This window comes from Scyliorhinus canicula, chromosome 25, assembly GCF_902713615.1.
Source record: "Scyliorhinus canicula chromosome 25, sScyCan1.1, whole genome shotgun sequence".
In the NCBI taxonomy this organism is placed as follows: Eukaryota; Metazoa; Chordata; class Chondrichthyes; order Carcharhiniformes; family Scyliorhinidae; genus Scyliorhinus; species Scyliorhinus canicula.
This window is the reverse complement of record NC_052170.1, coordinates 3,055,690-3,082,729: the sequence shown is the minus strand read 5'-3', so window position 1 is coordinate 3,082,729 and position 27,040 is coordinate 3,055,690. Positions and strand designations below refer to the sequence as shown.

Below are 27,040 nucleotides of genomic sequence, written 5' to 3'. Positions count from 1 at the left end.
TAGACTGGGGTTGTTTTCCTTGAAGCAAAGGGGACTGAAGGGGGACACGATTACGATGTTTTGAGGGGCAGAGAGTAGGCAGGAAGAAACTTTTCTCCTTGGTGGAGGGATCAATGACCAGGGGGCAGAGATTTAAGATAAGGGGCAGGAGGTTGAGAGGGGATATGAGGAAAAATCTTTTCACCCAGAAGGTGGTGGGAGTTTGGAACTCAGTCTGAAAGGGTGGTGGAGGTAAAGACATTGAAGAAGCATTTAGATGTGCCCTTGCAATTCCAAGGACCCGGTTCACTGTGTGCGAGACAAATTCTCCACCTGTCTGCATGGGTCTCACCCCCACAACCCAAAGATGTTAGGTGGATTGGCCACGCTAAATTGCCCCTTAATTGGAATTTAAAAAAAAAAATAACAGAGAGAGAGATATGCACCTAGCTTCTTGTAGTATTCCTCCCATGCTTTAGTGTAGTCAGGCTGTCCCCCTGGGCCTTGAACTGGAGGCTGCTGAGATGGATCTATTCAAAACAGAATTAAAACACAATTACAAAATACTGCAGGCACCAACAGGTTTAAGCCTGACTCAACGTGTACAACTCTCACCTTGAAGGCAGAATGTCATGGGTTTGAGAATTGAGCACAGAAATCTACACAGATATTCTGCATTTAAATTTACAGATCATTCTGAACTCATGAAGGAGTTGAATTTGATAACAAAGTGCTGCCAATGGTACCCGTCCACTAAAACATTGCTGAAACTGGAAACATAGGCCCCAGCATCTTACCTGGCCCTGGTGGGGCAGCAGCGGGCTGTTGGGGTGGCACGGGCGCGGCAGGCTGTTGGTAATATTGTTGGTAATAGGCAGCCCAGGCAGCTGCGTTTGGATCTCCGGGAGCTTTACCTGCATCACAAAAGGCAACAATAACATTCCACAAGGGTCTGTAAAGTTAACCGAGCTTTTACCCCGCCAGCCAATGGCTATGGCATGGACACAGACAAATACCGTAAAGCATTTTGGCAATGTACAATCTAAGGCATTGTGGGAAGCACAAGTGAACCAAATGGGTCAAATGGATAGGAAGAATAACTGCACAGGTCAGACTTGACTGCGAATATTCTTGGCAACCCACTTTTTACAGATTTAGGAGTTTTAAACATGAAAGGAATTCCCACAATGAATGCAGAGATTCCTCTAACAGGGATATCTGGAATAAGGGATCAACAAATAAAATTTAGCCGACTCAAAGCAAATTCTGGACTGGATGTAGAATAGAAAGTGAGGGTATGAAAGGATACGGGAAAAGGGCAGGGAACTGGGATTTATAAACACAGGCAGAGTAGATTGGCCATCCCATTACTGGCACAAACCACTTGGTTTAAACTGTTTACAGGGAAGCAATAAGGAGCAATGCCCCGTTTCTCTCTTATAGGGAACAGTCCAAAGATGTGCAGGTTAGATGGATTGGCCATGCTAAAATATTGCCCCAAGGGATGTGAAGATTAGGTAGGGTTCCCGGGATAGGGTGGGGGAGTGGGCATGAGTAGGGTGCTCTTTAAGAGGGTTGGTGCAGACTCAATGGGCCGAATGGCCCCCCTCTGCACTTAGGGATTCCATGGTTTTAAGTGCAAGTGACCACAGACATATTTGATTGCTGTTAAGATCTAATTGGCTTGCATCCCGTGGAGTATGAAATGTGAAACCTGTGTGTGATTCCACTCCCACACTAGTATCATTCCCTGTGTAATGGCTTCCTTCTCGTCTCTGAAAATTTCAGGAAGGGAGGGGAAGAGGATGGTCATTTAAGAGGGATAATAGGGTATCCCAGGCAGGTAGAAGACAGAGTCAGGCTTCTGCATGAAGTATGGCCAGTGTGTAGGGGAACCACATCCAGTGTATATGCACGCTTTCCGATTCTCAGAAGTGGTGGGTCGAGTATCTCAAACAATGTGGATGAAGCTAGAAAATGTGAATAATTACTTGGGTCGTGCGGTCCGGGCGGCTGCCACTGTTGGTACGTGTTGCCCCAACCTTGAGGAGGATACTGGTGTGGGGGAGGTGGGCCGGCAGCAGCAGGACTGGCGGGAAAGAATGGCGGTTAGACAAATCACATCACAACAGTTAAAGATCAGCATGTTTCATTCACCTCGTGTCTAGCCCACACCTGACTGAAAGCACCTTCACATTGCCGACACCGACATCTCTGGTCATTGGGCCACTCAACAGCTGCAGTGTCCGAATAGCTGCTCCTCCACTGCTTTCGTGGCGCTGCGATTCAGCCCTTTCCTGATTCACTGGTCTACACCAACAGACAATAAGTAAGCAGAGGGGACACGTACCCAGTGAGGCTGCCAAGAACAGCCAGGAGGGATCCAAGGCTCACACTTGGGTGAGGAAATGGACATTTGAGAGAGTGGTGAGGACGTGACAAGGGAAACGCATGTTTTTCCCCAAGAGTGAGAATGCTTACCCGTGTGAGGATTCCTAGAAAATTACATTGACCCCCGATTTCCAATAACTGTGCACATCAAGTGGGCAGGTTTTACCAGAGTTCTTTCCAAACCACAAACAATGGAAACATAACTATGGCACTATGAGAAGGGAATACATTCATTGTCTGGCACTCTGGCACCAAGCAGGCAAATCAGGTTGCAGAACTCACCATCACAGCTACTGATTTCCAACTTCATGGCAGGAAGTAGCGACAGGCCCACCCACCCTGACAGAAGCCCGACTCCCTCAAGCAACAAGGGAACGGAGGATTAAACAGTCAGTTTACTTACTGGGGAGGAGGAGCCCCTGGAGGCCCTTGGGTGAAGGGTCCTGGCTGGAAAGGTCCCATCGGGCCAGCAGGCATTGGGGGACCCACAGGACACAAGGGACCCTGAAAACAGAATATTTGTTCAGTACAGAGCCAAATAGATTACTATTCTAATCTTAAATTAACCTTTCAACTCGGCCTTTCCTTGAAAATTAGGTGGCAAGACACTAAATTGGTTGCTACCAGGATTCCCAAACATCAGCAGCAAGATAGGAAATAGACACACTGCTGAAAGTGACAAGTTAGCATCTCCATTGTTTAAAAGCACTTCAATGCCTGATACAAACAGTTCAACGTTAGCACGGTTTCCGAGGTTCATTGTTTCTTTCACTTTTAAGCCAAGGTACATTTGGACGACATTAATCGACCTGCTTGAAGTGGGGTGATCATCTCACACCATCAGTCCCAAGCTGCAGTCGGGAGACGCTGCAAGCTAACCCAAGCAATACCCAAGGCCACCTTCAGGGTCATTGACACTGGGAACAGGCTGCTCACTCAATGAGCAGTGCAGCCAGAAAGGCAAATCAGATAGGCCAAGGCATGACCCACAGCATCACCCTCTCTCTCCACTGCTGAAATGAGTTAAGACTCAGCTGCTGAGAAGGACCGACTAACATTCAGGTCGTTGGGCCATTCTCCGTATGTTTGAAGACCTGAATTAAAACTCCAATTAAATCCACAGTTTCACTGGTTATTAGACTGGATCAATAACTAAATGAAGTCAATACCAGAGCCAAGTACACGAGAACCTAGGGGAAGCACAACATAATGTAGGACACGGGACCTCTTCTCCAGTTGGGAGCATGTGCACAGAACCTGCCTGAATTCATTAAAACATGTGAACTTGCAAGTGTAGATGTTGGTCGATGACTTATTAAAATAATTTGCATTGATTTCTGCAAATTCAGTTGACGGTCAGTTTGAAGAATGACAAAGCCCTCGAGTTACCTCGATCTTTTCCTCAATGAGCTGTTTGGCATGGTCAATCTGCTGGGGTGAACCCCGGATGGTGAAAAGTTTGAAGTTTGGATCGCCGTTCGGAGGCGGCTGTCTCTGCAGCTCCACAAAGGCACCAGTCTGCTGATTTATCGCCTTCACATTTTCCCCACCTGCAACATTCAGGCAATTAATCTGCAGCAGTGACACACAAACATACAGAATAGGAACAGGCCACTCGGCCCCTCGAGCCTGCTCCGCCTTCAATAAGATCACAGCTGATCTGGTGTAACCTCGACCCCACATTCCTGCTGACCCAGATAACCTTTCACCCCCTGGTTAATCAAGAATATACCTACCCCTGCCTAAATACTGTCCCGAGACTCAGCTATCTCTGTCCAAAATGGGTGATCTCTTGTTTTTTTTTTAAACAGTGACACCAGGTATGAGATTCTCCTACAAGAGGAAACATCCTCTCCACATTCACCCCGTCAATGGCCTGCACGGTATCACTGTTGCTTCACAGTGCCAGGGTCTCAGGTTCGATTCTCGGCTTGGGTCACTGCCGGAGTCTGCATGTTCTCTATGTGTCTGCGTGGGTTTCCTCCGGGTGCTCCGGTTTCCTCGCACAAGTCCCGAAAGATGTGTTTGTTAGGTGAATTGGACATTCTGAATTTTCGCTCAGTGTACCCGAACAGTCGCCGGACCGTGGCGACTAGGGGATTTTCACAGTAACTTAATTGCAGTGTTAATGTAAGCCTACTTTTAAAAAAAAATTTAGAGTACCCAATTCATTTTTTCCAATTAAGGGGCAATTTTGCGTGTTCAATCCACCTAGCTTGCACATTCATAGATTATCATAGAATTTACAGTGCAGGAGGCCATTCGGCCCATCGAGTCTGCACCGGCTCTTGGAAAGAGCACCCTACCCAAGGTCAACACATCCACCCTATCCCCATAATCCAGTAACCCCACCCGACACCAAGGGCAATTTTGGACACGAAGGGCAATTTATCATGGCCAATCCACCTAACCTGCACATCTTTGGACTGTGGGAGGAAACCCACGCACACACGGGGAGGATGTGCAGACTCCGCACAGAGTGACCCAAGCCGGAATCGAACCTGGGACCCTGGAGCTGTGAAGCAATTGTGCTATCCATAATGCTACCGTGCTGCCATTTTTGGATTGTGGGGATGAAACCAACGCAAACACGGGGAGAATGTGCAAACTCCATACCGACAGAGCCAAGATCGAACCTGGGACCTCGGCTCCGTGAGGCCGCAGTGCTAATGTAAGCCTACCATAATAATAATAATACTCTCTATTGTCACAAGTAGGCTTACATTAACACTGTAATGAAGTTACTGTGAAAATCCCTTAGTCGCCACATTCCAGCCCATGTTCGGGTACACAGAGGGGGAAATTCAGAATGTCCAATTACCTAACAAGCTCGACATTCGGGGCCTGTGGGTGGAAACCAGAGCACCCAGAGGAAACCCACATAAACACGGGGAGAATTTGTAGACTCTGCACAGACAGTGACCGAAGCCGGGAATTGAACCCGGGACCCTGGCGTTGTGAAGTGCTACCCACTGTGCTACCGTACTTGTGACAATAATAGAGTATTATTATTCCCCTCAGGACGTTTTCAAATCAAGTCACTTCTTACTCTTCTAAACTACAGTGGATACAAACCTCACCTGTCCAACCTTTCCTCACTGTTTCCAACATATTTACATCCTGTCTTCATAAAGGAGGCCTATACGTTCTACAGCACACACATGCAACCTCATCAACATCCTGTATAACTGAAGCATAATCCCCTTACTTTTGTATTCAATTCTCACAATAAATTATAACATTGTATTGGCTTTCTGAATTACAGGCATGGCAGTTAGCACGGCTGCCACATGACACTGAGGACCCGGGTTCGATCCCGGCCCTGGGTCACTGTCTGTGTGGAGTTTGCACATTCTCCACTTGTCTGCGTGGGTCTCACCCCCACAGCCCAAAGATGTGCAGGTTAGGTGGATTGGCCACGCGAAATTGCCCCTTAATTGGGAAAACAAATTGGATAGAATGCCAAATATGTTTTAAAAAAGCTTTCTGAATCACTTGCTATACCTATAGCCTTTTGCGATTCATATATTCGGGCACCCAGACTCCCCTCCATCTCAGAGATCTGCAATCTCTCACCATTTGGATCATAAACTTTGTTGTTTTATTTTCCTGCCCAAATGGACAATTTCACTGTTTCTCACATTATGCTTAATTTCCCAGATCTTTACCCACTCACTTAACCTGTACACCATTATAGCCGATGTCCCCATTGCAATTTACTTTCCTACCTATCTTTGCCTCATCAGCAAATTCAGTTACCTCCCTTCTTCCTCGCCCTCGGCACAGATACACACACTCACAACGTAAAAGTCAAAGCAAAGAGATTTGACATAACCATCGCACCGACTCGACAACCTACCTCTGCCGATAACTAAACCACACTTGTGGCTGGGGACTGAGAAGGCCATCTCTCCTCCTGGAGGTCCCATACCCCACGAGCCTTGCCCCCTTCCCCTTCCTCGGCCAGGGCCGGGCATTCCAGGCCCTGGGGGACCGGTCGGACCAGCCTGTACAAGCACAGAATTTATAACACAAAGTCAGAGAGTAATAAGTTACTGTACGGACCCACCCACGAAAATTCAGAAATAGCCACAGGGGTAGGACTTCCTTGTGAATTTGCGAATTCACGAGTTCAGCAGTGAAACCAAACATTAAAACAGACATGCGACTATATGAATAAGGAGGAGGCCATTTGGTCTCTCTGGCCTGCTCCACTGTTAGACAAGGTCATGGATGATCTGATTGGGGTCTCTACTTTCCGGTCTCCCACTCTACCTTTGACTCTCTCATCGGTTATTTAATGACTCTACCTCCATTACTATTTAATGACTCTACCTCCATTGTGTTATTTGGCATGTCAGCTACGATCCTCACCAACTTCTACAGATGCACCATAGAAAGCATTCTTTCTGGTTGTATCACTGCTTGGTATGGAGCCTGCTCTGCCCAAGACCACAGGAAATTACAAAAGGTTGTGAATGTAGCCCAGTCCATCACGCAAACCAGCCTCCCATTCATTGACTCGGTCTATAATTCCAGCTGCCTCGGTAAGGCAGCCAGCATAATTAAGGACCCCACGCACCCGGACATACTCTCTTCCACCTTCTTCCGTCAGGAAAAAGATACCAAAGTTTGAGGTCATGTACCAACCGACTCAAGAACAGCTTCTTCCCTACTGCCATCAGACTTTTGAATGGACCTATCTCGTATTAAGTTGATCTTTTCTGTACACCCCTGCTATAACTGTAACATTATATTCTGTAGTCTCTCCTTCCTTCCCCAAGTACGCATTGTCTGTATAGCATGCAAGAAACAATACTTTTCACTGTACACTAATACATGTGACAATAATAAATCAAATCAAATTAAAGATCACACCTCATTCTTCTAAACTCCAATGGACACAGGCCCAAATTGTTCGCTGCATCTGCTGTCATAAAATTCAGCTCTTCAATCAAGGAAAACTAAAATCCATGGAAGTTGGAAGAAACTACTGTCTATTCTGCAGCCGAGTTGTCAGTGCTTTTCTTGGACCCCTGCACCTAAGAAGCTACATATAGCAGCGAGTTCTTAAAAATTCTTTTGTCACGGTGCCAGTTGATGTTATAATTGGACGGGAAGGTTCCAGAATGGAACCTGGACTCCAAAGGCGGTAACTTTTATTTATTTTTTCATAAAGCATGAGGAACGGAATCACAGGACCGACAATTAGTTTTAACAAGAAAAAAAATTAAACATGAAAAGTTGGTTTATTTTAAAGTACTCCCCTGAGCTTAACAAATACACAGTTTTAAAGGTTAACATGGAATACAAAGTTTATCTTAAACTACAATGGTCTAATTTCAACACAAAAAAATCCTTTTAAGCAGACAAGATGACTGTAGTCAAATATACACACTCTGCTCTGAACCCAAGTTAGTGTCTGTGGATTCCTCTTCAGAACCCCCCATATTAGAGTTTTTAAACTCCACTCCCAAAAACACGCTTTAATCTCATAATAATGTTTTCCCTTGGCAGTTTGCCTCCCAAAATCCAGTCCAGGTTTTACAAATGACTCTTTTAACACAAATTTCCTCTTCACTTGTAACAGTGAATCCAGTCCAGGATTTTACACGACCCCATTTTAGGTTTCCTTTGCTCAACTGCTTTTACACAAACTCCGAGATCCAGCCACCAACTTCCATAGTTATTTCAATTCCCGTTCAACAGTCTGTAGTAAAATCTCACAAACCTGAAAATCACTTCAGATACCTTTTCTGGCATCTCAGCCTTCCTCACAGCTTGGTCGGTTTTTAATGAACAGTGCTCTGTTCTAGTACCTTTAACCTCCGACTTCTTGGAAACTTCTCTTCATTTCTCTAGTTTCCTTAACTAGCTGCTCTTCAGATCACTGCACTTACCATTCTCCATGGTACGGCATTTCTTCCAGCAAGGCTGAAAGAGATGTTCCCTCTTTAGCAGAGCCAAGAGCTGCCTACTCTCTCACTGTCTATCTTCAGCTACAAGCAAATTAGCCAAACTAAAACTTAAAAAGGTTATTTACCTTACAAGGTCCCGTTGCTAAGCAACCACCACTGATTTGTTTATTTTACACACTGTAGCCCTCTCCAAGCACAATAGAAACACAATTGGAACTCAAACAAAACCCCCCACATAGAAACACCTTTGTCCAGCATGAATCTAACTATAGGCTTCACCCTTTCCAGACACAGAAACATTAAACACACTTCAAACTATCCCTCATCTCTAATCACTAGCAATACAAATATAAATCCTTTAAAGGAGTTAGCAGTTTCAAAAGGGAGGCGGCAATTGGAGGGACAAAGTAGGCTGCAGATGTGTCTCAAGTGACTTTACTCTAAACACACCTGACATCTTGTATGATAAAAATAGCCAGAAAAATTAATCATATGGAAGCACAATTCATCCATGATTCTATAGCAATTCACACAAAAAAAACAAGAGATTTAACATAGTTAACAACACCTTGCATGGCCAAATAATAAGCAAATGTTTGCAATCGCAAATCTAAATACCGAAAAAGCTACAAGGTCAGTCTGCATGTGGAGAAAAGCAGGGAGGGTTAATGTTTCAGAGCAATACAAGGTAATTGAACTGAAACATTCACCCGACCTTCCTCTCCATAGCTACTGCCTGATGAGTATTTATAATCGAGGAGTTCAAATAAAAATCACTGCACTGATGTGAGGCTGGCATGTTAGTACAATAACTCCAATTGCTAAACTGTACATCTTTCAAAACAAACTTAGGCCATTCTCAAAAGGAGGCAATATCCTCCAGTTACAGCAATTTAACTCAGCCTGTGCTTCATTACTCCCAAAATAATTAAGCAACTAATTTTCACAAATCTGTTTTTGCGCAGTCATGTCAGGGTTTAAACTGCCAAACATTTGTAGTCTTAATTCACCATTACAGAGGTTCACATTAACTGTATCCCCCCCCCCCCCCCCCCCCCCATTCAAAAGGCAAGGGAGGTTTGGGTCTACCTCACACACCAATACAGATCTATCTCACTATTAGATAAGGTGGCCAACTTCTGTGAAATTATTCCTGGTGTGAAAACATCTCATTCAACATCCTGAGTGGACAGACAACTCTCGACCCATTCATCAGAGCTGGATTGAGGTCTAGTCATATCTCTGGAGCTCGTGGCGAATGATGCCAACGATTGTGCTGACCACCAATGATCTCACTAAACCATGTGCCCCACGCAGGCCACTCGCGCGGGCTGTCCCCTTTAGGTGCTACATGTGCACCATCGCGCAAAAGGTCTCGAAGATATTGTGCGGTGGAATAAACAAAGAAAATTCCGAGGGATCATAGGTCACCTTGATGGCAGGCCCGAAAAGATGGCTGCCCCGACCCGATTTTAACTACAAAATGGAGCCTCGCAGACGTTTCTTGGGGCAGGTGGAGATATCCATTTGTTGGAACCCTATGAAGTACAAGCATGAGGATGAAACATGCATAAAAAGAGCAGCTTATACAGTAGGTTTCACAGCATGGAGTTCACTGCAAAGATTCTCAAAGTTACCTTGCAATCCCAGAAAGCCCAATTTGTAAAGCCTAGGACTGCAGTTTTATTTTATGTTACTCATTTCTGACCCCAGTTGCTGTGCAACACTCTGGCTTCCAAGTGCCACACGGACGCTGGAACAAGCAAGGCCTTTCTGCTGTGACACCTCCCCCTCCTTTCGGAAAAAAAATGGGCAAATAACTAGAGGCCGCCACTATCCATGGAACACTCGCCACCTTCAGGAGTGGAGAGTTAAGGGGAGAAAAATCAGTAAGGAAGAAAGTGAGAACAAAAGTCTACTCCATACCCGCACGTTCTGCAGAAGGTCAGTAATTATTTGTGCAGCATGCTGGCATCTCTCTGGAGGCCCCATTACATGCGCTATCTTATCTGGCGTAGACCCATCATCTACGGGATGAAAAAAGGAGAAGGACTTTATTGAAAGATGAAAGTTAGCAGTTCCAGAGCAGCCATAGCGTGCATTACAGAAATCAGTCCAAATGGAACAGACAGCACCCGAAATAATGAACCAATTTCTCAAAAAAAAAACCTCCAAATATTCAAGGGGATATAGAGAGAGCTCATTCGGTCACATTTACCCTAATTGCATTCTACTGGTGGAATATTCTAGATGCTGCCACAAAGCTCTGTGCACCCCAGACCCTGGACATCACAGCATTTTGGAGGAAGGAAAGGTGGGAATCCATTTTTCCCTCCCATTAGGTCTCTGCACAGATCATTCCCTAGTATGGACAGAAGAGATAATCTGTTCCTGGGAAAGTGATCGAACTAGCCTTCTGCTCCGTTTCAGGTCGATGTCGCAGGCGAGGTCCAAACGAGCCTGCGCTGCGAAGGAGAAACCTGATTAATCACTGCGGCTGTGTTACCCCTCAATACTTAGGTAATTTCAGCTTTGGAATTAGCCCCTCAATAATAAAGCATGGCTAAATTCTCTAGAATGTGTTAATCTGATGAGTTCTGCTCATAAGTTACCTTCAGCTTCCCATCAGGTAGCTGGAGAAGGGGAGCAGGGGAGAAGAAAGCCAAAAAAAAGTCATGCCATGAGACAGGAAGGTAAAAGTAAGCCTTTGCACCGTACCCACCCAGGGGTCCTGGTTCAATCCAAAGCATCTACATGGTATATAATTGAGGGTGTTGGACACATTGCTGTGTCTCAGTCTGTGGAACAATCACCCAGGCAGTATCAGAGCTGGGAACACTGTCTCCTTTCAATGGCAGTGAACCATCATTTGCTGCAACAGAAGGTTTGCAGAAGGTTGGGCCTGTAGAAAAGTTGATACTGGGTGCCAACAGGGCGAGTGAGTTTGTGCAGTCCAATCAAATGTCTAATCCAATACAGGGGCCATTTCTCATTGTAGTGTACTCCAGTCACACCCAGTGCTACATTTTAAAATCTGGAGAGCTCCAGGATTTGTATTTAGTTTGTCAGATACCCGATGCACATACGAGGACTGACCTGGTTTGAACTGTATTCGGACTCCGGCATCATTCTGTATTTTCTTAATCATTTCTCCACTTCGCCCAATTACAATTCCTACCGAATGCCGTGGCACTGGTATCTAGAGTTTAAGAGATTATGCGTAATTGTCACAACACTATCCATACATTCTTACATCTGCACACAGTTCCCATGTTTACATTTACAATGGAAATTGCTGATATAAGCAAGTCCACCATGTTTACATTTTTTCCCCAGTGGATACTCCAGAGATCGTCCAAGATGCCAATGAACCTCTACAGAATATTGCAACGGGAAATTTGTACCGATTGATTATCTACGCAACATTGGGATGGGAATTGCACAGTAAAAACTTGCAACGAAGCGAGGCAAAACATTTCTACACTTCGAAGTAAAGGAAAAATGGATAAAAAGTGGCTACAATTGGTGACCAAACCCAAATTACATCTCACTAGCACAGCCTGCAGAAGGCCTCAGTGAAGAAGCACGCACTCTCAAGGAAGACAGAAGGCCCATTCAAATCCGAGGATAGATAAAGTAGCAAGTATCATATGGTCCTACTTATGCTCCAAAAAAAAAATACAAGAACCATGTAATATGACAACGGTACTTTGCAGGTGAAGAGGAATTTGTACACCATGCAAATGGTTAATTTAATTTACTCCAAATTATATATATATATATATATATATATATATATATATATATATATATATATAATTAAATACTATTTACATAATTGGGGTGTAAAGGTGGTAGCTTTCAAATCTCCTCTTACAGCATCATTGCAACCCAAGCAAACCTGCTGTGTGAGTGGCCAGCCAGCAATAGCCAGCCTGCAGGTTGGCCAAGACATCAGAATAGTCAGATTTCAGGGAGACCAACTGTACTTTTGCTGAAAAGTGGGGAGGGGAGTGCACTATCGGGGAACTCAAGGCTCAGAATTTTCTGGGAGGGAAGGATAAGGAACCAAATGAAAATGCAGGGATGTTTCTTCTATTTACAAAAGTAACTTACGATGAAGAAGCCATCACATGCATTCTAGTGAAGACTGCATGATTAGGAGGAAAAGAGAGAGCTTCAAAAGTCCACATAGTACTAAAGGATGCAAATACGCGTCTGGGAAAAGGTCTATTTGGTAGTATGCAATTCTTGGATGAACAGGTCCATTTGCATGAATTAGGCCAGACTGAACACAGGCTTTCTCCTGAAGTTGCATTGTATTGAGACAACGATGGACATGATCTTTGCAACCTCCAAATGGCCAGTCTCCATTAATTAGCCAGCAGAATAAATAAGGATTCAAATGAATCTTGCATTAGTTTGTTGTAAATTTATAATTTCAATATACAGTACTGAAACCGTCCATTTAACCCAACTACTCCCCTCCATCGGCCTCGCGTCAGGCTTGCAGTACTCCTTTATGTCCCCTTCTCCCTCATGGACCCGTACAGCCTCCTTCAGAAAACATCGAAGCTATTTGCCTCAATCACTTCCTGTGAACTACGAAACAAAGGAATTTTTCCTCATTTCTCAATGGGAAAGATCACTAACTATCGTGTCTTTATGTCCCCTATTTCAAAGCACTCTATTCACATCTATATAATATAATAATAATAACTTATTGTTACAAGTAGGCTTCAATGAAGTTACTGTGAAAAGCCCCTAGTCGCCACATTCCGGTGCCTGTTCGGGGAGGCTGGTACGGGAATTGAACCCGTGCTGCTGGCCTTGTTCAGCATTACAAGCCAGCTGTTTAGCCCACTGTGCTAAACCAGCCCCAGTTAGCTATGTTTATGGAGAGTGATATTGGTAGAAATGGGGCAAAAATTGAGAATCCAGGAAATGGGCCCACACTTCATGGATGGTTTACCCATTACAATTTTACAGCTCAAGTAATTCACTGTTTCAAGTACTTGTCCCCCTTCAGAAACCAACACAGACATCATGAATGTTAGATGTCCTGCTGAATTTAGCACAAATTAAATACACCATTTTCCCTCAACTGCCAAAAGTGAACAAAAAAAACAACATATTTCTCACTTACGTCTAAACCACCAACTCCTGCTCCACCACCACCACCAGCTCCTCGGCTGCCAAACTCATTCCGGTCCCCAAATCCTCCCTGGTCACGTTCATGCAGAATCTCCATAACCATGTCTCGTGCTTGCTGCAATGGTTCACAGCAAAGGAGGTTAACCTCACAAAGTAACACCACACAACAATCATGCGAAGTAGAAAAAGCACACTGTTACCGGCAGGTTTAGAACTACATTGGCCGATTCCTTTATCACAATTTTGCCTCAGATTTAAGTTTGAATGTACATCAGATTGGAAGCGCCTCCTCCATACTGGGTTTTTCGCAAAATAAGTGCACCAGTCTAAATCTAGTGCGCACAGTTTGTGTACTGAAGCAAAAACAGGTGAGATTCTATGCGCGGATTGTGACATGGGGCAATCTCACACAGCGCAAATGCCTCGTTCAGAGTACGGAAGGCGAAAAATGGCTCAGAGTGTGGAATTAAAAAAAGATATTTAATTGAACTTGCGTTCAAACAATGAATGCATCACTCAACATCGGAGTGATACACATTAATGTCACTCCTGCTCAGCGATTTGAAAAGTTGTGCAAAATCTCTCCTACATGATACAGCAAGCTTGTCCCACTTCAGAGCTATGACCTTAAAATCTGGGCTCAGTGTAGCACTGAAAATAAGTTTGCATCAAATGTAAAACAGAAATCCCACCGAATCTCTCGGATGGACTTAGGAGATCGCGTGGCGCTATTGGAGGAGAGGGAAGGCAGCTCTCCTGGTGAACAGGTCAATATCCATCCCTCAAACAGTAGAGCAAGCAGATTATCTGGTCATGCATCTCACAGCTGCATTGAAATCAGGTGCCACAATGCTTCACTTTAAAATTGTAACTAACTTCAAAACTACAAAATTGGCCGTAATGTGTTGTAAACCAGACGATGGAGAGTTGCTTCACTAACCAAGTCTAGTTTCCACGCTGACACAATGGGCAGATAATAAACACCTTCTTAGCTGTGGGGCCGACATTCACGAAGATAACACTTTATAAACCTACTTATAAACTAAGAGAAGTTGGGCGGTTGTTCAGAGTAGAAAGTAAATATTTTGCAGGATAGGTTGATGCCCTTCAAAGAAGAACAGTGGAGAGCTGCGATCAATCGCAATGCCAGCTAGTATCAGCACTGTGGAGAGCAACAACCTACTGGTAATAGATCAAGGGAGCAAGTGACGTGTCTCGGAGAGCACGGTGGGGGAAGGCAGTACAGAAGAGAAACTAGATACGACTAAGTACTTGGGGCAGGGAAGGTTTGCTTTGTTCAGCAACAGGAAGAGGGAAGCAGCAGAGACAAACTTGCTGACAGTCCCTCACACCTTTCAGAGAAGATGGAAGCAGTGCTGCTTGAAGTGGGTGAAAAGCAGTCCAGGAGATCAGTGCTTTTCAAGATGATCTCGCAGTAGCGGGTGGTGTTGGCAGAGGGGCTGGAGGTAGAGATCATCAACACATGGATGGTGCAACCTGAATTCAGATATACAAACAAACTCATACCTGCACTTTAAACGGGTCACCGATAATTCGGAGCGGTTTATCTACATTAGCATTTTGTGAACCATCTTGGATTAAAATCATCTTCACTCCAGCACGTTCCTGTTTATAAAAAAGGCAGAATCTTTAGGATTAGAATATGAAACAAAAGTGAATACAAGTCGGAACCTGCTCAAAGACAAACCCTCATCTAAAAACCAGCGGCAAGTTATGGAGCAAACACACACAGTGGATCATATTTCTTTGAGTAATTGTGTATCTTCCCATAATTAACAGTTACTTGCAGCACACGCCAAGCTTTACCACGCACCATACTACCAGCAAAGCAGATATAGAACACAATTTGCTCAAATAAATTTTTCAAAGGAACTACGATACATGTAGTTACAAAACAGACAATTAACCAGAATTTTAAAATTAAAAAAAACTTTTTCACTAGGCCCTTGACAGAATTCCTACAACGCGGGAGGAAGCTATTCGGCCCATCAAGTCTGCACCGACCCTCTGAAAGAGTACCCTACCACGGTCCACTTCCCTGGCCTTACCCCTGTAATCCATTAACCCCACCTAATTTACACACCATTGCAAATGAATGGGCAATTTATCATGGCCAACCCACCTAAATTGCAAGTCGTTGGACTGTGGGAGGAAATCGGAGCACCCGGAGGAAACACACGCAGACACGGGGAGAACGTGCAGACTCCACAGTGGCCCAAGGCCAGAACTGAACCCGGGTCTCTGGCGCGGTGATGCAGCAATGCTGACCACTGTGCTCTAACTTTAACAGTTCACAAAACAGTTTACAAAAGCAAAATACTGCGGATATTGGAAATCTGAAAACAAAATGCTGGAGACACTCAGCAAGTCTGGCAGCACCTGTGGAGAGAAACAGTTAATGTTTTTCTACATTAACTCTGTTGCTCCCTTCATAGATGCTGCAAGACCTGCTGAGTATTTCAAGCATTTTCTGTTGTTATCTCGCAATCAATCCAGCTCTCACTGCCCTCTCGAGATGCTCGTTCTATCCAGTCACTCATTACCCAATGTGTAAAAGTTCTTTTATTCTTTCATGAGCCATGGGTGTCGCAGTTTGGACCAGCAGTTATTGCCCATTCCTAATTGCCCTTGACAAAGCGTTGGTGAGCTTCCTTCCAGAACTGCTGCAGTCCATGTGGCGTAGGTATACCCACAGTGCTGTTAGGGAGGGAGTTCCAGGATTTTGACCAGCGACAGTGAAGGAATAGCGATATATTTCAACGTCAGGATGATAAGTGGCTTGAAGGGGAACTTCCAGTTGATGTTTCCATGGATCTGCTGCCCTTGTTCTTCTAGATATTTGAGGTCATAGGTTTGGAGTGTGCTGTGTAAGGATCCTTCCTATTTATTCTCTTATTGTTCCTTTTTATTTTTGCTGCGACACTTTTGACCCACGGATATTTAATTGACCTGTGACCTTAAGGCAAAGCAGCCTGTGCCGCCAGATTGTGCTGCCAGACTGACCAGTGTCAGTGATGGCTCAGTTTGATTGATTTGACTGGTGCCCAATGAATGTGCCCAAAAGAATATGGCTCTGACGATTGGATCTGATCCCACCCCACCTGAATGTTATGAGTTACAAAGTTCCAGTTTAGTTTCACTTTTGATTCCACAGCTTGGATGGGGCGTTCTAAATAATTCTCTCCAAAAGTATCTCAGTCACCTTCTCCACAAGGCCACCGTAAGGCCTGATTTGCCCAGCAAGACTGGGTGTCATTCGCTCGAGGCTGCAAAGTCTTGAAGTCAAACCACGAGCTGAAGGAAAAGCTTTGATGTGAAATAAAATATCTATACAGAAAGATATCGGCCTGAATGTGAACCTCGAGCTGAAGGCCCAGTCTGATAAGAAATAAAGTGTCCCTCCAGAAAGCCTGCTGCCAGTGAGCACTAACGTATCCAGTTGCTGGGACCCTGAATGAATGGCTCTGCAAGAAGACCATTACCAGCTGTAAACCAGAGACTTTAATCGGCAAGCATGCTGCAAGGAAAATGTGGTAAAGAACCACCATTGGAAACAAAGACTCTCATCCTTATCCCCCCCCCCCCCCGGAGCATAGGTCTTCAGCACTATTGCCGGAATATTGTCAGGGCGCGTTGGCATTGCAGTCTCCAGTACCTTCAGCCGTTTCTTGCTATCACGTGAAGGGAATTGAATTGGCTGAAGACAGGCATATGTTGCGGACCTCTGGAGGAGACCAAGATGGATCATCCACTTGGCAATTCATGCTGGATTGTTGCAAATGCCTTATCTGTTGCACTGATGTACTGGGCTCATTGAGGATGGGGTTATTTGAAGAGCTTCTTGCTCCAGTGAGTTGTTTAATTATCTGCCATCATTCATGGCTGGATGTGGAAGGACTGCAGAGCTCAGATCCGATCCATTGATTGTATAATCGCCAAGCTCTGTCCATCACTTGCTGCTCATGCTGTTTGGCACACAAGTAATCCGGAGTTGTAGTTTCACCAGGTTCACACAACTTTTTTCGGCACGCTTGGTGCTGCGCTTGGCATGCCCTCCTGCACTCTTCATTGAACCAGGGTTGATCCCCTGGCTTGGTGGTAATGGTAGAGTGGGGGATATGCAGGGCCATGAGGTTACAGATTGTGGTTGATTACTAATCGGTTACTGCTGATTGCCCACTGCACCTCGTGGTCACCCAGTTGTGAGTAGCTAGATCTGTTCGAAATCTATTCCATTTAGCACGGTGGTAGTGCCACACAACACGACGGAGGGCATCCTCAATGTGAAGAAGGGACTGTGTCTCCACAAGGACAGTGCAGTGGTCACTCCTACAAATACTATCATGGCCAGGTGCATCTGCGGTGGACACGTTGGTGAGAATGAGGTCATGTACGTTTTTCCCTCTTGCTGGTTCCCTCACCACCTACTGCAATTTAGGACCTGGCCAGCTGGGTTTGTGGTGGTGCTACCAAACCACTCCTGGCGATGGACCCAGCCAGAGTACATTCAAATGGTGTTCATCGGCTGTTATAGGGTGTGGAATCAATGTTTAGGACTCCTCGGCTAATTCCCGCTGGGTCTATCCTGCCAGTGGGACAGGGCATACCCAGGAATGGCGATGCCTGGGAGGCATGAATCCACCGTATGACTATATCAGGCTGTTGCTTGACACGTCTGTGAGATAGCTCTCCCAGCTTTGGCACAAGCCCCCAGATGTTTGTCCAGATGACATTGCAGGGTTGGCAGGCTTTTCACCCTCCCTCCACCTATGGACTGTGTCTTCTTGCAAAAAGTGACTACATTAAAGATACCAACACTGGGTCAATACTTTTTAGAATCTTGTATAAATTTCAATCATGATTTGTTGTTGTGTAAATAAATATCACCAAGTCCACAGGGCTTGGTTCCTGAACAGTGACAACTCAAACAAATCACTTCGCCTAACTCGGATTCTCAGGCTTTGGACCTCTGAATGGAACTAGGAGTGAAAGGCAGCAATCTAACTGAACAAAATGTTCAGAATTGGTTCCTGTATGAACAGACAATAGGACTACATAGTTAAGGTCCCAAAACCACTCTGTTTGGGGACTTCGATTTGATACAGAATAAAGTCATTTTCATCTTTCAGACTGGCTGCAATGGATCATTTAGATTTTAACCCATCAAGTTTCTTCCTCGTCTTCCCCGCTGTACCTGAAGTTGTTTGATGGTCTCGCCCCCTTTGCCAATAATTAGTCCAGCCTTTCCTGCTGGGATCACAATCTCCTGAATGGATCCATTTTGGCCATTAGTAGTATCGTGGGTCTGACCTGGAGGCCCGCCTCGACCCCGCGACACAATCTCGTCGAGTAGCATCTTCGCGGCCCTGTAAATACAATCAATATGAATGCAAATGGCATTACACAAAACATTTAAGTGCTATTTTAATTACTGGCAAACATTTTCTCACTCTAGAGCCAATCCCTGAAAAACTCCCAGCGACTTTACAAAGGAAACTGCAAGTTGAAGGAAAACCCTCCTCAAACATTTCAAGAGGAGCTACTTTTCCACATCCTCTCTGATAATATGTGGCATGAGACAATATTGATTTCTGCACAGAGGCTCTCTGAACTGGATGATTAGAGCTGTGCAGATGAATAGGACTGAAATTAAGTGAGCCAGGATTCTTTCCTGTAGCCATCCAAACGGGACATGGAGAGGCGCTGCCGCCATGGTGCTCTACACCACTATACAGCAGACCATCATTGCTAACAGTAACTGGAGAGTTTGTACTTACTGAATTGACTCCGAGTTCCCGGTCAGCGAGACGCATCGTTCTGGCAAACCTCCGCTTTCTGCAGGAAAACAGTTCCTAGTTCAGTGTCTTTGAAGCATAAGTTCCCAACACAATGAATAAAAACATACTTCAAGGGAGAAGAAACAGCCCTTTAAGACTTGTCCATTGCAGTAGTTAAATTCTACTAGATCACCAAGTGGGTCACAGTATAAACCTCCATGATGAGAAAATTAAAGACGAGAAGAAGGACTTGGCAGCCAGACAAAAGTCACAATTATTTTCGCAGATTAACGTTTCTCCGCAATTGCATCAGGAATAATGTAGTTCTTCAGAAGTTAACTGGGAAAGGACTTCCGGTGGCGGCTATGAAGGAGTAAGTCGCACATTTGGTGGCTCCCGCTCGGGTTGAACTTTTGGACCTATTCCCCATGGTGGACCCATGGAGATTTGGGCAGTCGAGGGTGAAGGAGTTCTCCTTCTCACACGTGTATACAGTGTACTCCCGGATCAAATTATTTTTTCTGAGCATGGCTTTACTGACAGGGATGGTGGACACGGGGTACTCGGCAATCACAATCTCACACCATGCCCTGCACGGAGTTGAACTACAAGTTAGTAAAGACATTAACCAGTGTCCACACTGGAGGTTAGACATGGGTCCTGTAGCTGACGAAGAGGTGTGCGGGCAGCAGACAAAATGTATACCTGGAAGTCAACGACACGGGAAATTTCAGCAGCGGTGGTCTGGGAAGCATTGAAGGCGGTGGTCAGGGGAGAGCTGATCTCGGTACGGGCCCACAGGGATAAGGTAGACAGGGCAGAGACGGACCAACTGGTAAAGGAGATACTACAGATCTATAGGAGGTGTGCAGAGACCCCAGAGACAGGGTTTTTAAGGGAACGGCGGAGGCTACAGACGGAGTTCGGCTTGTTAACCACAGGGAAGGCGGTAGAGCAGCTGAGAAAGACAAAGGGGCAATCCATGAGCACGGAGAGAAGGCCAGCAGAATGCTTGTGCAGCAGCTTAGAAAGAGTGAGGCTGCCAGGGAGATAGGGAAAGTAAAGGATGGAGACGGGAACCTGGTTGGAGACTCAGCAGGGGTGAATAAGGCGTTTAGGGAGTTTTACAGTCGGCTGTATGGGTCGGAAACCCCCAACGGGGCCGGAGGGAATGAGGCACTTCCTAGGGGGGCTGAATTTCCCAAAGGTGGACGGGGAGCTGGTAGAAGTGCTGGGGCCCCGATCGGGTTGGAAGAGATAGCGGAGAGGCTGAAGGCCATGCAGTCGGGTAAGGCCCCGGGGCCGGACGGGTACCCAGTGGAGTTTTATAAAATGTTCTCTGGGATATTGGGGCCATTGTGATGAGGACATTCAATGAGGCGAGGGAGAGAAAGGGGTGCTTCCCCGACAATGTCACAGGCCACAATTTCACTGATCCTGAAGCTGGACAAGAACCTGGAGCTGTGTGGGTCCTACAGGCCAATATCCCTATTGAATGTGGACGGTAAACTGCTGGCCAAAATTTTGTCCTCCAGGATTGAGGATTATATTCCAGACCTTATTGAGGAGGACCAGACGGGATTTGTTAAGGGAAGGCAGTTGGTGGCCAATGTAAGAAGGCTATTAAACGTGATCATGATGCCCCCGGAAGGTAGAGGCAGTGGTCGCAATGGATCGAGTAGAATAGGAATATCTATGGGAAGTGCTGGGAGGTTCAGATTTGGGCGGGCTTTATTGACTGGGTCAGGTTGCTGTCTCAGGCTCCTGTGGCGAACGAATAGGACAACATCGGACTATTTTAGGCTGCATCGGGGGATGAGACAGGGATGCCCCCTCTCCCCACTGTTGTTCGCACTAGCCATAGTGCCATTGGCAATTGCTCTGAGAATCTCAAGGGGCTGGTCCTTTTGGGGGGGGGGGGGGGGGGGGGGGGGGGGGGGGGGGCAGAGTTTCGCTCTGCGCAGACTATCTGCTCCTGTATGTATTTTTTTAAAAATCCTTCATTGCATTTTATTAGTCCTTGGTGTACACCAAACAGGCACAGTAACAGTGCCTAATTTAACACTTAATTAACACAACATGCTGCTTTTTTGTAGCCCTAATTCAGGCTAGCTAACTGAAGAGGTCTTGTTGTTTTAAAATTAAAAACAAGTTACAAAGTATGTACTTTAATCGCAACAATGAACAAGATTTTCATATATCGGATTTTATCTCAACAGGAATCATTTAATCTAAATTTAATTCTGCAGCAGACAGAAAAAAAAAACCATTTTAAAGTACAGTAAAGCATTCCAAAGCACTTAACCAGTGTTTGTCCATTTTTTGGCAACCCACAGGAGAAATCTGGAAAGATGACCAAAAGCTTTGTCAAAGAGATAGATAGGTCTTAAGGAACCTCAAGGGAGAAGAGGGGTTTTAGGGAGCTTCTTAAAGGGGGGAAAGAAAAGTAGTGAGGTAGAGGGGTTTAGGGTAGATCCAGAGCTTATGCAGCTGACAATTGTGGAGTGACTAAAATTGGGGGTGCACCTTATACCCCAGTCTGATTCCCACATTTCACACTCAGCCTCGAATAATTTAGGCATCACATACAACCTATTCAATTCAAATGCTACCCTCACAATTCGCCATTGTCAAACAGTTCAATTCCATCCTTCAGTACATTTTGATTGCAGACTGTAATTGTGACCAGAATTTGGGACTGGGTGGATTTGTGTGGTTCATTCAAATACAAGTTTGCGGTTCAAGAAGGCAGCTCGTCATCACCTCAAGGCCAACTCGGGATGGTCAATACATGTTGGCCGATCCAACTTTGAAACTTTTAAAAATTCAAATGCTCTGTCACATAGTGGTACAATATCGGCATTTGAAAAATGAAATGAAAATCGCTTATTGTCACGAGTAGGCTTTAATGAAGTTACTGTGACAAGCCCCTAGTCGCCACATTCCGGCGCCTGTCCGGGGAGGCTGGTACAGGAATTTTACACTCTGTTGACTGCTTTCAGAAACTATTATGGCAAGATGCTTTCCCACAGAAGGAGAAATTGAAAGAACTGCCGCTTTAAGCTGAACGTTTCTTCACACATGAAAATTTCCATAGTATAGAAATTAAGTAAATTCACTCCTAACACACAATCAACTGGAATTGAATGAGTTTGTTATTGACATGAAAGTAAGTTGAAAAATAAGGGTTTGGTAAAAGTAAACGAATTGCATTTATTGCAAGTAGCAAAGTTCCAACATTCAATTATTTTTTCTACAGACTCTTCCTTGTCTTTGCCCTTATCTTTACCAACTTGGCGAGATTTGGACTTACGTTCCAGGATCTTCTTACGATCCTGGTCTAGCTTTAGCCTGGTAATCACCACCTTGCTGGGGTGAATGCCAACATGAACTGTGGTACCATTGGCTTTTTCACGTTGTACACGCTCAATGTAGATTACATACTTCTTTCTGTACACTTGGACAACTTTACCAATTTGCTGGCCCCTGTAATGCCCTCTGACGACCTGAACCTTATCATCCTTGCGTATGGGCATTGAGCGAACATTGTATTTCTGCCTCAGCTCCTTAGAGAGAGTGGAGGGGACATAATTGTCCTGCGGATGTGAGATGGAGCATTGAAGTGCCTTTTGCGGTTCTTCCTCCAGGAAGATGTCACATAGGGATTGAACTTCATATTGGCCTCCTGCTTCAATGGCCGCCGGTGAAAAGAGCGCTCCTGTATGTATTGGACCCAATAGAGGGGATGGAACTGAATAAGGGGAAAAGGGAGATGTTTGCAGTCCAGGCAAGGGGACAGGAGATGCGATTGGGGGAGCTGCCGTTTAGAGTGGTGGTAGAGCTTTCAGTATCTAGGCATCCAAGTGGCGCGGGAATGGGACCGGCAGCATAAACTAAATCTGGCCCGACTAGTAGACCAAATGAAGGACGATTTCTGGAGGTGGGATGCGCTCCCGTTGTCACTAGCTGAGAGGGTGCAGACGGTGAAGATGGTGGTCCTTCCGAGATTCCTGTTTGTGTTTCAGTGTCTCCCCATCTTTATTCCGCAGTCCTTTTTTAAAGGGTCAACAAAGTGATCTCTGGCTTTGTACGTGCAGGCAAGACCCAGAGAGTAAAGAAGGAGATGATTGAGCGGAGCCAGGGAGAGGGCGGGCTGGCATTGCCGAACTTCAGTAACTACTATTGGGCGGCGAATAGAGCCATGATCAGGAAGTGGGTGGTGTGGTTGTGGTTGGGGGGGGCGCCATTGATAACGGTGTCTCTGCCGTTCCCGCCGGCACGGTAGTCCACCAACCCAGTGGTGGTGGCAGCCCTGAGAGTCTGGGGGCAATGGAGGAGACATGCGAGAGCAGAGGGAGCATCGGTTTGGTCTCCAATCTGTAATAATCTCCGGTTTGCCCCGGGAAGTAAGGATGGGGGGGGGGGGGGTTTCGGAGATGGCAGAGTGTAGGGATTGAGAGGATGGGGGATATGTTTATAGAGGGGAGCTTTCCGAGTTTGAGGGAGCTGGAGGAGAAATTTGGATTGGTGAGGGGAAACAAATTCAGGTACCTGCAGGTGCGGGACTTCCTAAGTAGACAGATTTCAACCTTCCCGCTCCTACCACCAAGGGGGATACAGGACAGGGTAGTTTCCAGAGGGTGGGTGGGAGAAGGGAGGGTCTCTGACATTTACAAAGAACTTATGGGGTCAGAAGACACGCAGACTGAGGAGCTGAAGCGCAAGTAGGAAGAGGAGTTGGGAGGAGAGACAGAGGATGGTCTATGGGCGGACGCGTTGAGTAGAGTCAACACGTTAACATGTGCCAGGCTCAGCCTGATACAATTCAAGATTGTTCACCGGCTCACATGACATTGGCCCAGATGAGCAGATTCTTTGGGGTGGAAGACAGGTGTGCAAAATGTGCGGGAGGACCAGCGAACCATGTCCACATGTTCTGGACATGTCCAAAGCTTCAGGGATTTTGGCAGGGGTTTGCAGATGTCATGTCCATGGCGTTAAAACCAAGGGTGGCACCGAGTCCAGAGGTGGCGATTTTCGGGATGTCGGAAGTCCCGGGAATCCAGGAGGAGAAAGAGGCAGACGTTCTGGCCTTTGCTTCCCTGGAGGCAGATATTATTAGCTTGGAGGGACTCAAAGCCCCCGAAGTCAGAGACCTGGCTATCTGATATGGCTAGCTTTCTCGGTTTGGAGAAAATCAAGTTCGCCTTGAGAGGGTCGCTGTTAGGGTTCGCCCGGAGGTGGCAACCGTCCGGCTTTTGCACTATGTTTATAGATTCACGTACATTGTTTGTTTTGTTGTAAAAGCTCAATAAAATGTTTATTCGAAAAAAAAGTTAACCGGGAAGATGCCGACACGTGCAGCATGCTATATTTACACGGTCAATAAACACCACTGCCTTCTCAGGCTGCAGTAGAGAAACTTAATGCAGCGTTCAGATCTCTGATGCAGTGAAGCTATTTTTGGAGGGGCATCAACTGAACTGGAATCTGCTGGTGAAAGAGGGGCAGACGAAAATTTATCAAATTTTTGGCGTGAACATAAATAATCAATTTGTAAACACGGAATTTTTATTTGACTAAAATTAGCAAAACACAAAACGTGGAAAGATGCAATGTAAAGCCGTGCATGTTATGCACACAGAGCACAAAATGTAGTTCTACTCACCATCACTATTTGGCCCTGAGGAAGAAAGAAAAATTGCAATTTATTATGATTTCCACCAACTCAAGCTGTTGGCACCAAATCCTGAATAGTCGCCCAAACCCCGGGATACATTACAATTACAACTTAGACACACAATTCCTTCACTCAGTTTTATTTTGAAAAATATTTTGATTATCAGTAATATTACAACAGGTACAGGTTTGAGGTACATGATATCTTGGCCAAGTAATCATTCATTACAAAACAACCAAGACAAGAAGCTTTGGTAGGTTATTTGACCATTGAAGTTATAACCACTGCGCCAAATTATGTCCTTGCTCAACAGCTGCTGCCAACCAAAGAGAAAGGGACAGTTGGAACTGGGGTCCTGGATAACTCTTTTCTACAACTTAACAAGGTGTGAGTTTTTTTTAAATAAAAGAAAAATAATTGGCCACTCTAAATTTATATTTAAAAAATATTAGCTACCCTCCAATCTGGAGGAACCATTCCAGAGTCCAAAGAATTTTGTAAAATGACCACCAATAGATCTACTATTTCTAGGGCCACTTCCTTAAGTACTCTGGGATGGGTAGCATGGTGGCAGCCCTGCTGCCTCACGGCGCCGAGGTTCGATCCCGGCTCTGGGTCACTGTCCGCGTGGAGTTTGCACATGCTCCCCGTGTCTGCGTGGGTTTCACCCCCACAACCCAAAGATGTGCAGGATAGGTGGATCGAATAGGCTAAATTGCCCCTTAATTGGAAAAAATTGAATTGGGTACTCTAAATTTTTTTTAACGGTACTATGGGATGAAGATTATCAAGTCCTGGAGATTTATCCGCCTCCAATCCCATTCATTTCCCCATTTCTCTACTCATACCAATTTCCTTCTGCTCCTCACTAAAACTTCTCAGAACCTCTGGTATTTATTCATGTCTTCCTTTTTGAAGACAGAAGCAAAGTACAAATTTAGTTCCTGAGCCATTTCTTTGCTCCCTGTTATGAATTCACCCGTTTCTGACTGTAAGGGGCCTACATTAGTTTACATTAATTTTTTTAAAATTTAGAGTACCCAATTATTTTCCAATTAAGGGCAATTGAACGTGGCCAATCCACCTGACCTGCACATCTTTGGGTTGTGTGGGGTGAGACCCACACAGACACGGGGAGAATGCGCAAACTCCACACGGACAGTGACCCAGAGCCGGGATCGAACCTGGGACCTCGGCGCCGTGAGTCAGCCATGCTACCCACTGCACCACTGTGCTGCCCATTCAAGCAATTCTAACATTTATTTCTGTTCATCAATTCAACTGACAAGAATGTCAGATTCATGACAGAGATAGTATGACAATCTGAGAATTCACATTCCTCAGCCCTAAAAAGACCTTTAATTTAACCTTCAACAATGTACATATATGGGGCAGCACAGTGGCTAGCATTGCTGCCTACGGCGCTGAGGACCTGGGTTCGAATCCCGGCCCTGGGTCACTGTCCGTGTGGAGTTTGCACATTCTCCCCGTGTCTGCGTGGGTTTCACCCCCACAACCCAAAAGATGTGGTTAGGTGGATTGGCCACGCTAAATTGCCCCTTAATTGGAAAAAATAATTGGGTACTCTAAATGTATTTAAAAAAACAATGTACATATATGACACTTGCAATAGAATGTCATAAAAGACGGCAATGGGGAATGCCAGAAGTTTGAACTCGAGCAAAGAAACGAGATGAAAGCTTAAATACCTGGTGCAATCTGTACTTTGCAACCAGACTCCTGTTGTATTCGGTTTATCTGTTCCCCACCTCTGCCTATAACTGAAACAAACCAAGATGTCACAAATTGGGCAGGCTTACACCACAGGCGGCCACACACCTTGTTCATCCAAATACACTACATCCAAATACTTGGGGCACCTTTCCTTGCTGTCAGTAATACAGATCAATGTAATATAGTGGCAGTCTTGGAAATCAAACAGCTTAATACAGTTTGATACTTGTAAAACAATAAAGTGAGCATGCGTGTTACAAGTAACAGGCGACTATACATGGAATCATGACCTGATCCGCTCCCCCCCCCCCCCCCCCCCCCCCCCCCCCCACCAAAAGCATATTGCCTCCATCCTCACAAAAGACTGCCGCACTTCATATCCCCAT

The 27,040-nt window shown here is 45.4% G+C and overlaps 1 protein-coding gene and 1 pseudogene across 5 annotated transcripts in view; both read right to left on the bottom strand.

Annotated features, from left to right (window-relative positions):
- Positions 1 to 27,040, bottom strand: part of LOC119956978 (far upstream element-binding protein 2-like) — a 62,883-nt gene that overhangs the window by 9,987 nt on the left and 25,856 nt on the right. For 3 of the 5 annotated variants that reach the window (XM_038784551.1, XM_038784553.1, XM_038784555.1), the window contains 14 exons: positions 26,630 to 26,701; positions 24,909 to 24,923; positions 19,241 to 19,298; positions 18,658 to 18,829; positions 14,970 to 15,068; positions 13,435 to 13,557; positions 11,385 to 11,487; positions 10,215 to 10,315; positions 6,230 to 6,377; positions 3,760 to 3,920; positions 2,774 to 2,874; positions 1,971 to 2,068; positions 777 to 911; positions 426 to 509 (listed from right to left, as the gene is read on the bottom strand). In XM_038784551.1, the coding sequence (XP_038640479.1) occupies positions 426 to 509; positions 777 to 911; positions 1,971 to 2,068; positions 2,774 to 2,874; positions 3,760 to 3,920; positions 6,230 to 6,377; positions 10,215 to 10,315; positions 11,385 to 11,487; positions 13,435 to 13,557; positions 14,970 to 15,068; positions 18,658 to 18,829; positions 19,241 to 19,298; positions 24,909 to 24,923; positions 26,630 to 26,701 (1,470 nt within the window). The remainder of the gene's footprint in view (positions 1 to 425; positions 510 to 776; positions 912 to 1,970; positions 2,069 to 2,773; positions 2,875 to 3,759; positions 3,921 to 6,229; positions 6,378 to 10,214; positions 10,316 to 11,384; positions 11,488 to 13,434; positions 13,558 to 14,969; positions 15,069 to 18,657; positions 18,830 to 19,240; positions 19,299 to 24,908; positions 24,924 to 26,629; positions 26,702 to 27,040) is intronic. The other 2 variants (XM_038784552.1, XM_038784554.1) reach the window with 2 other exon arrangements.
- Positions 22,381 to 22,965, bottom strand: LOC119956980 (annotated as a pseudogene).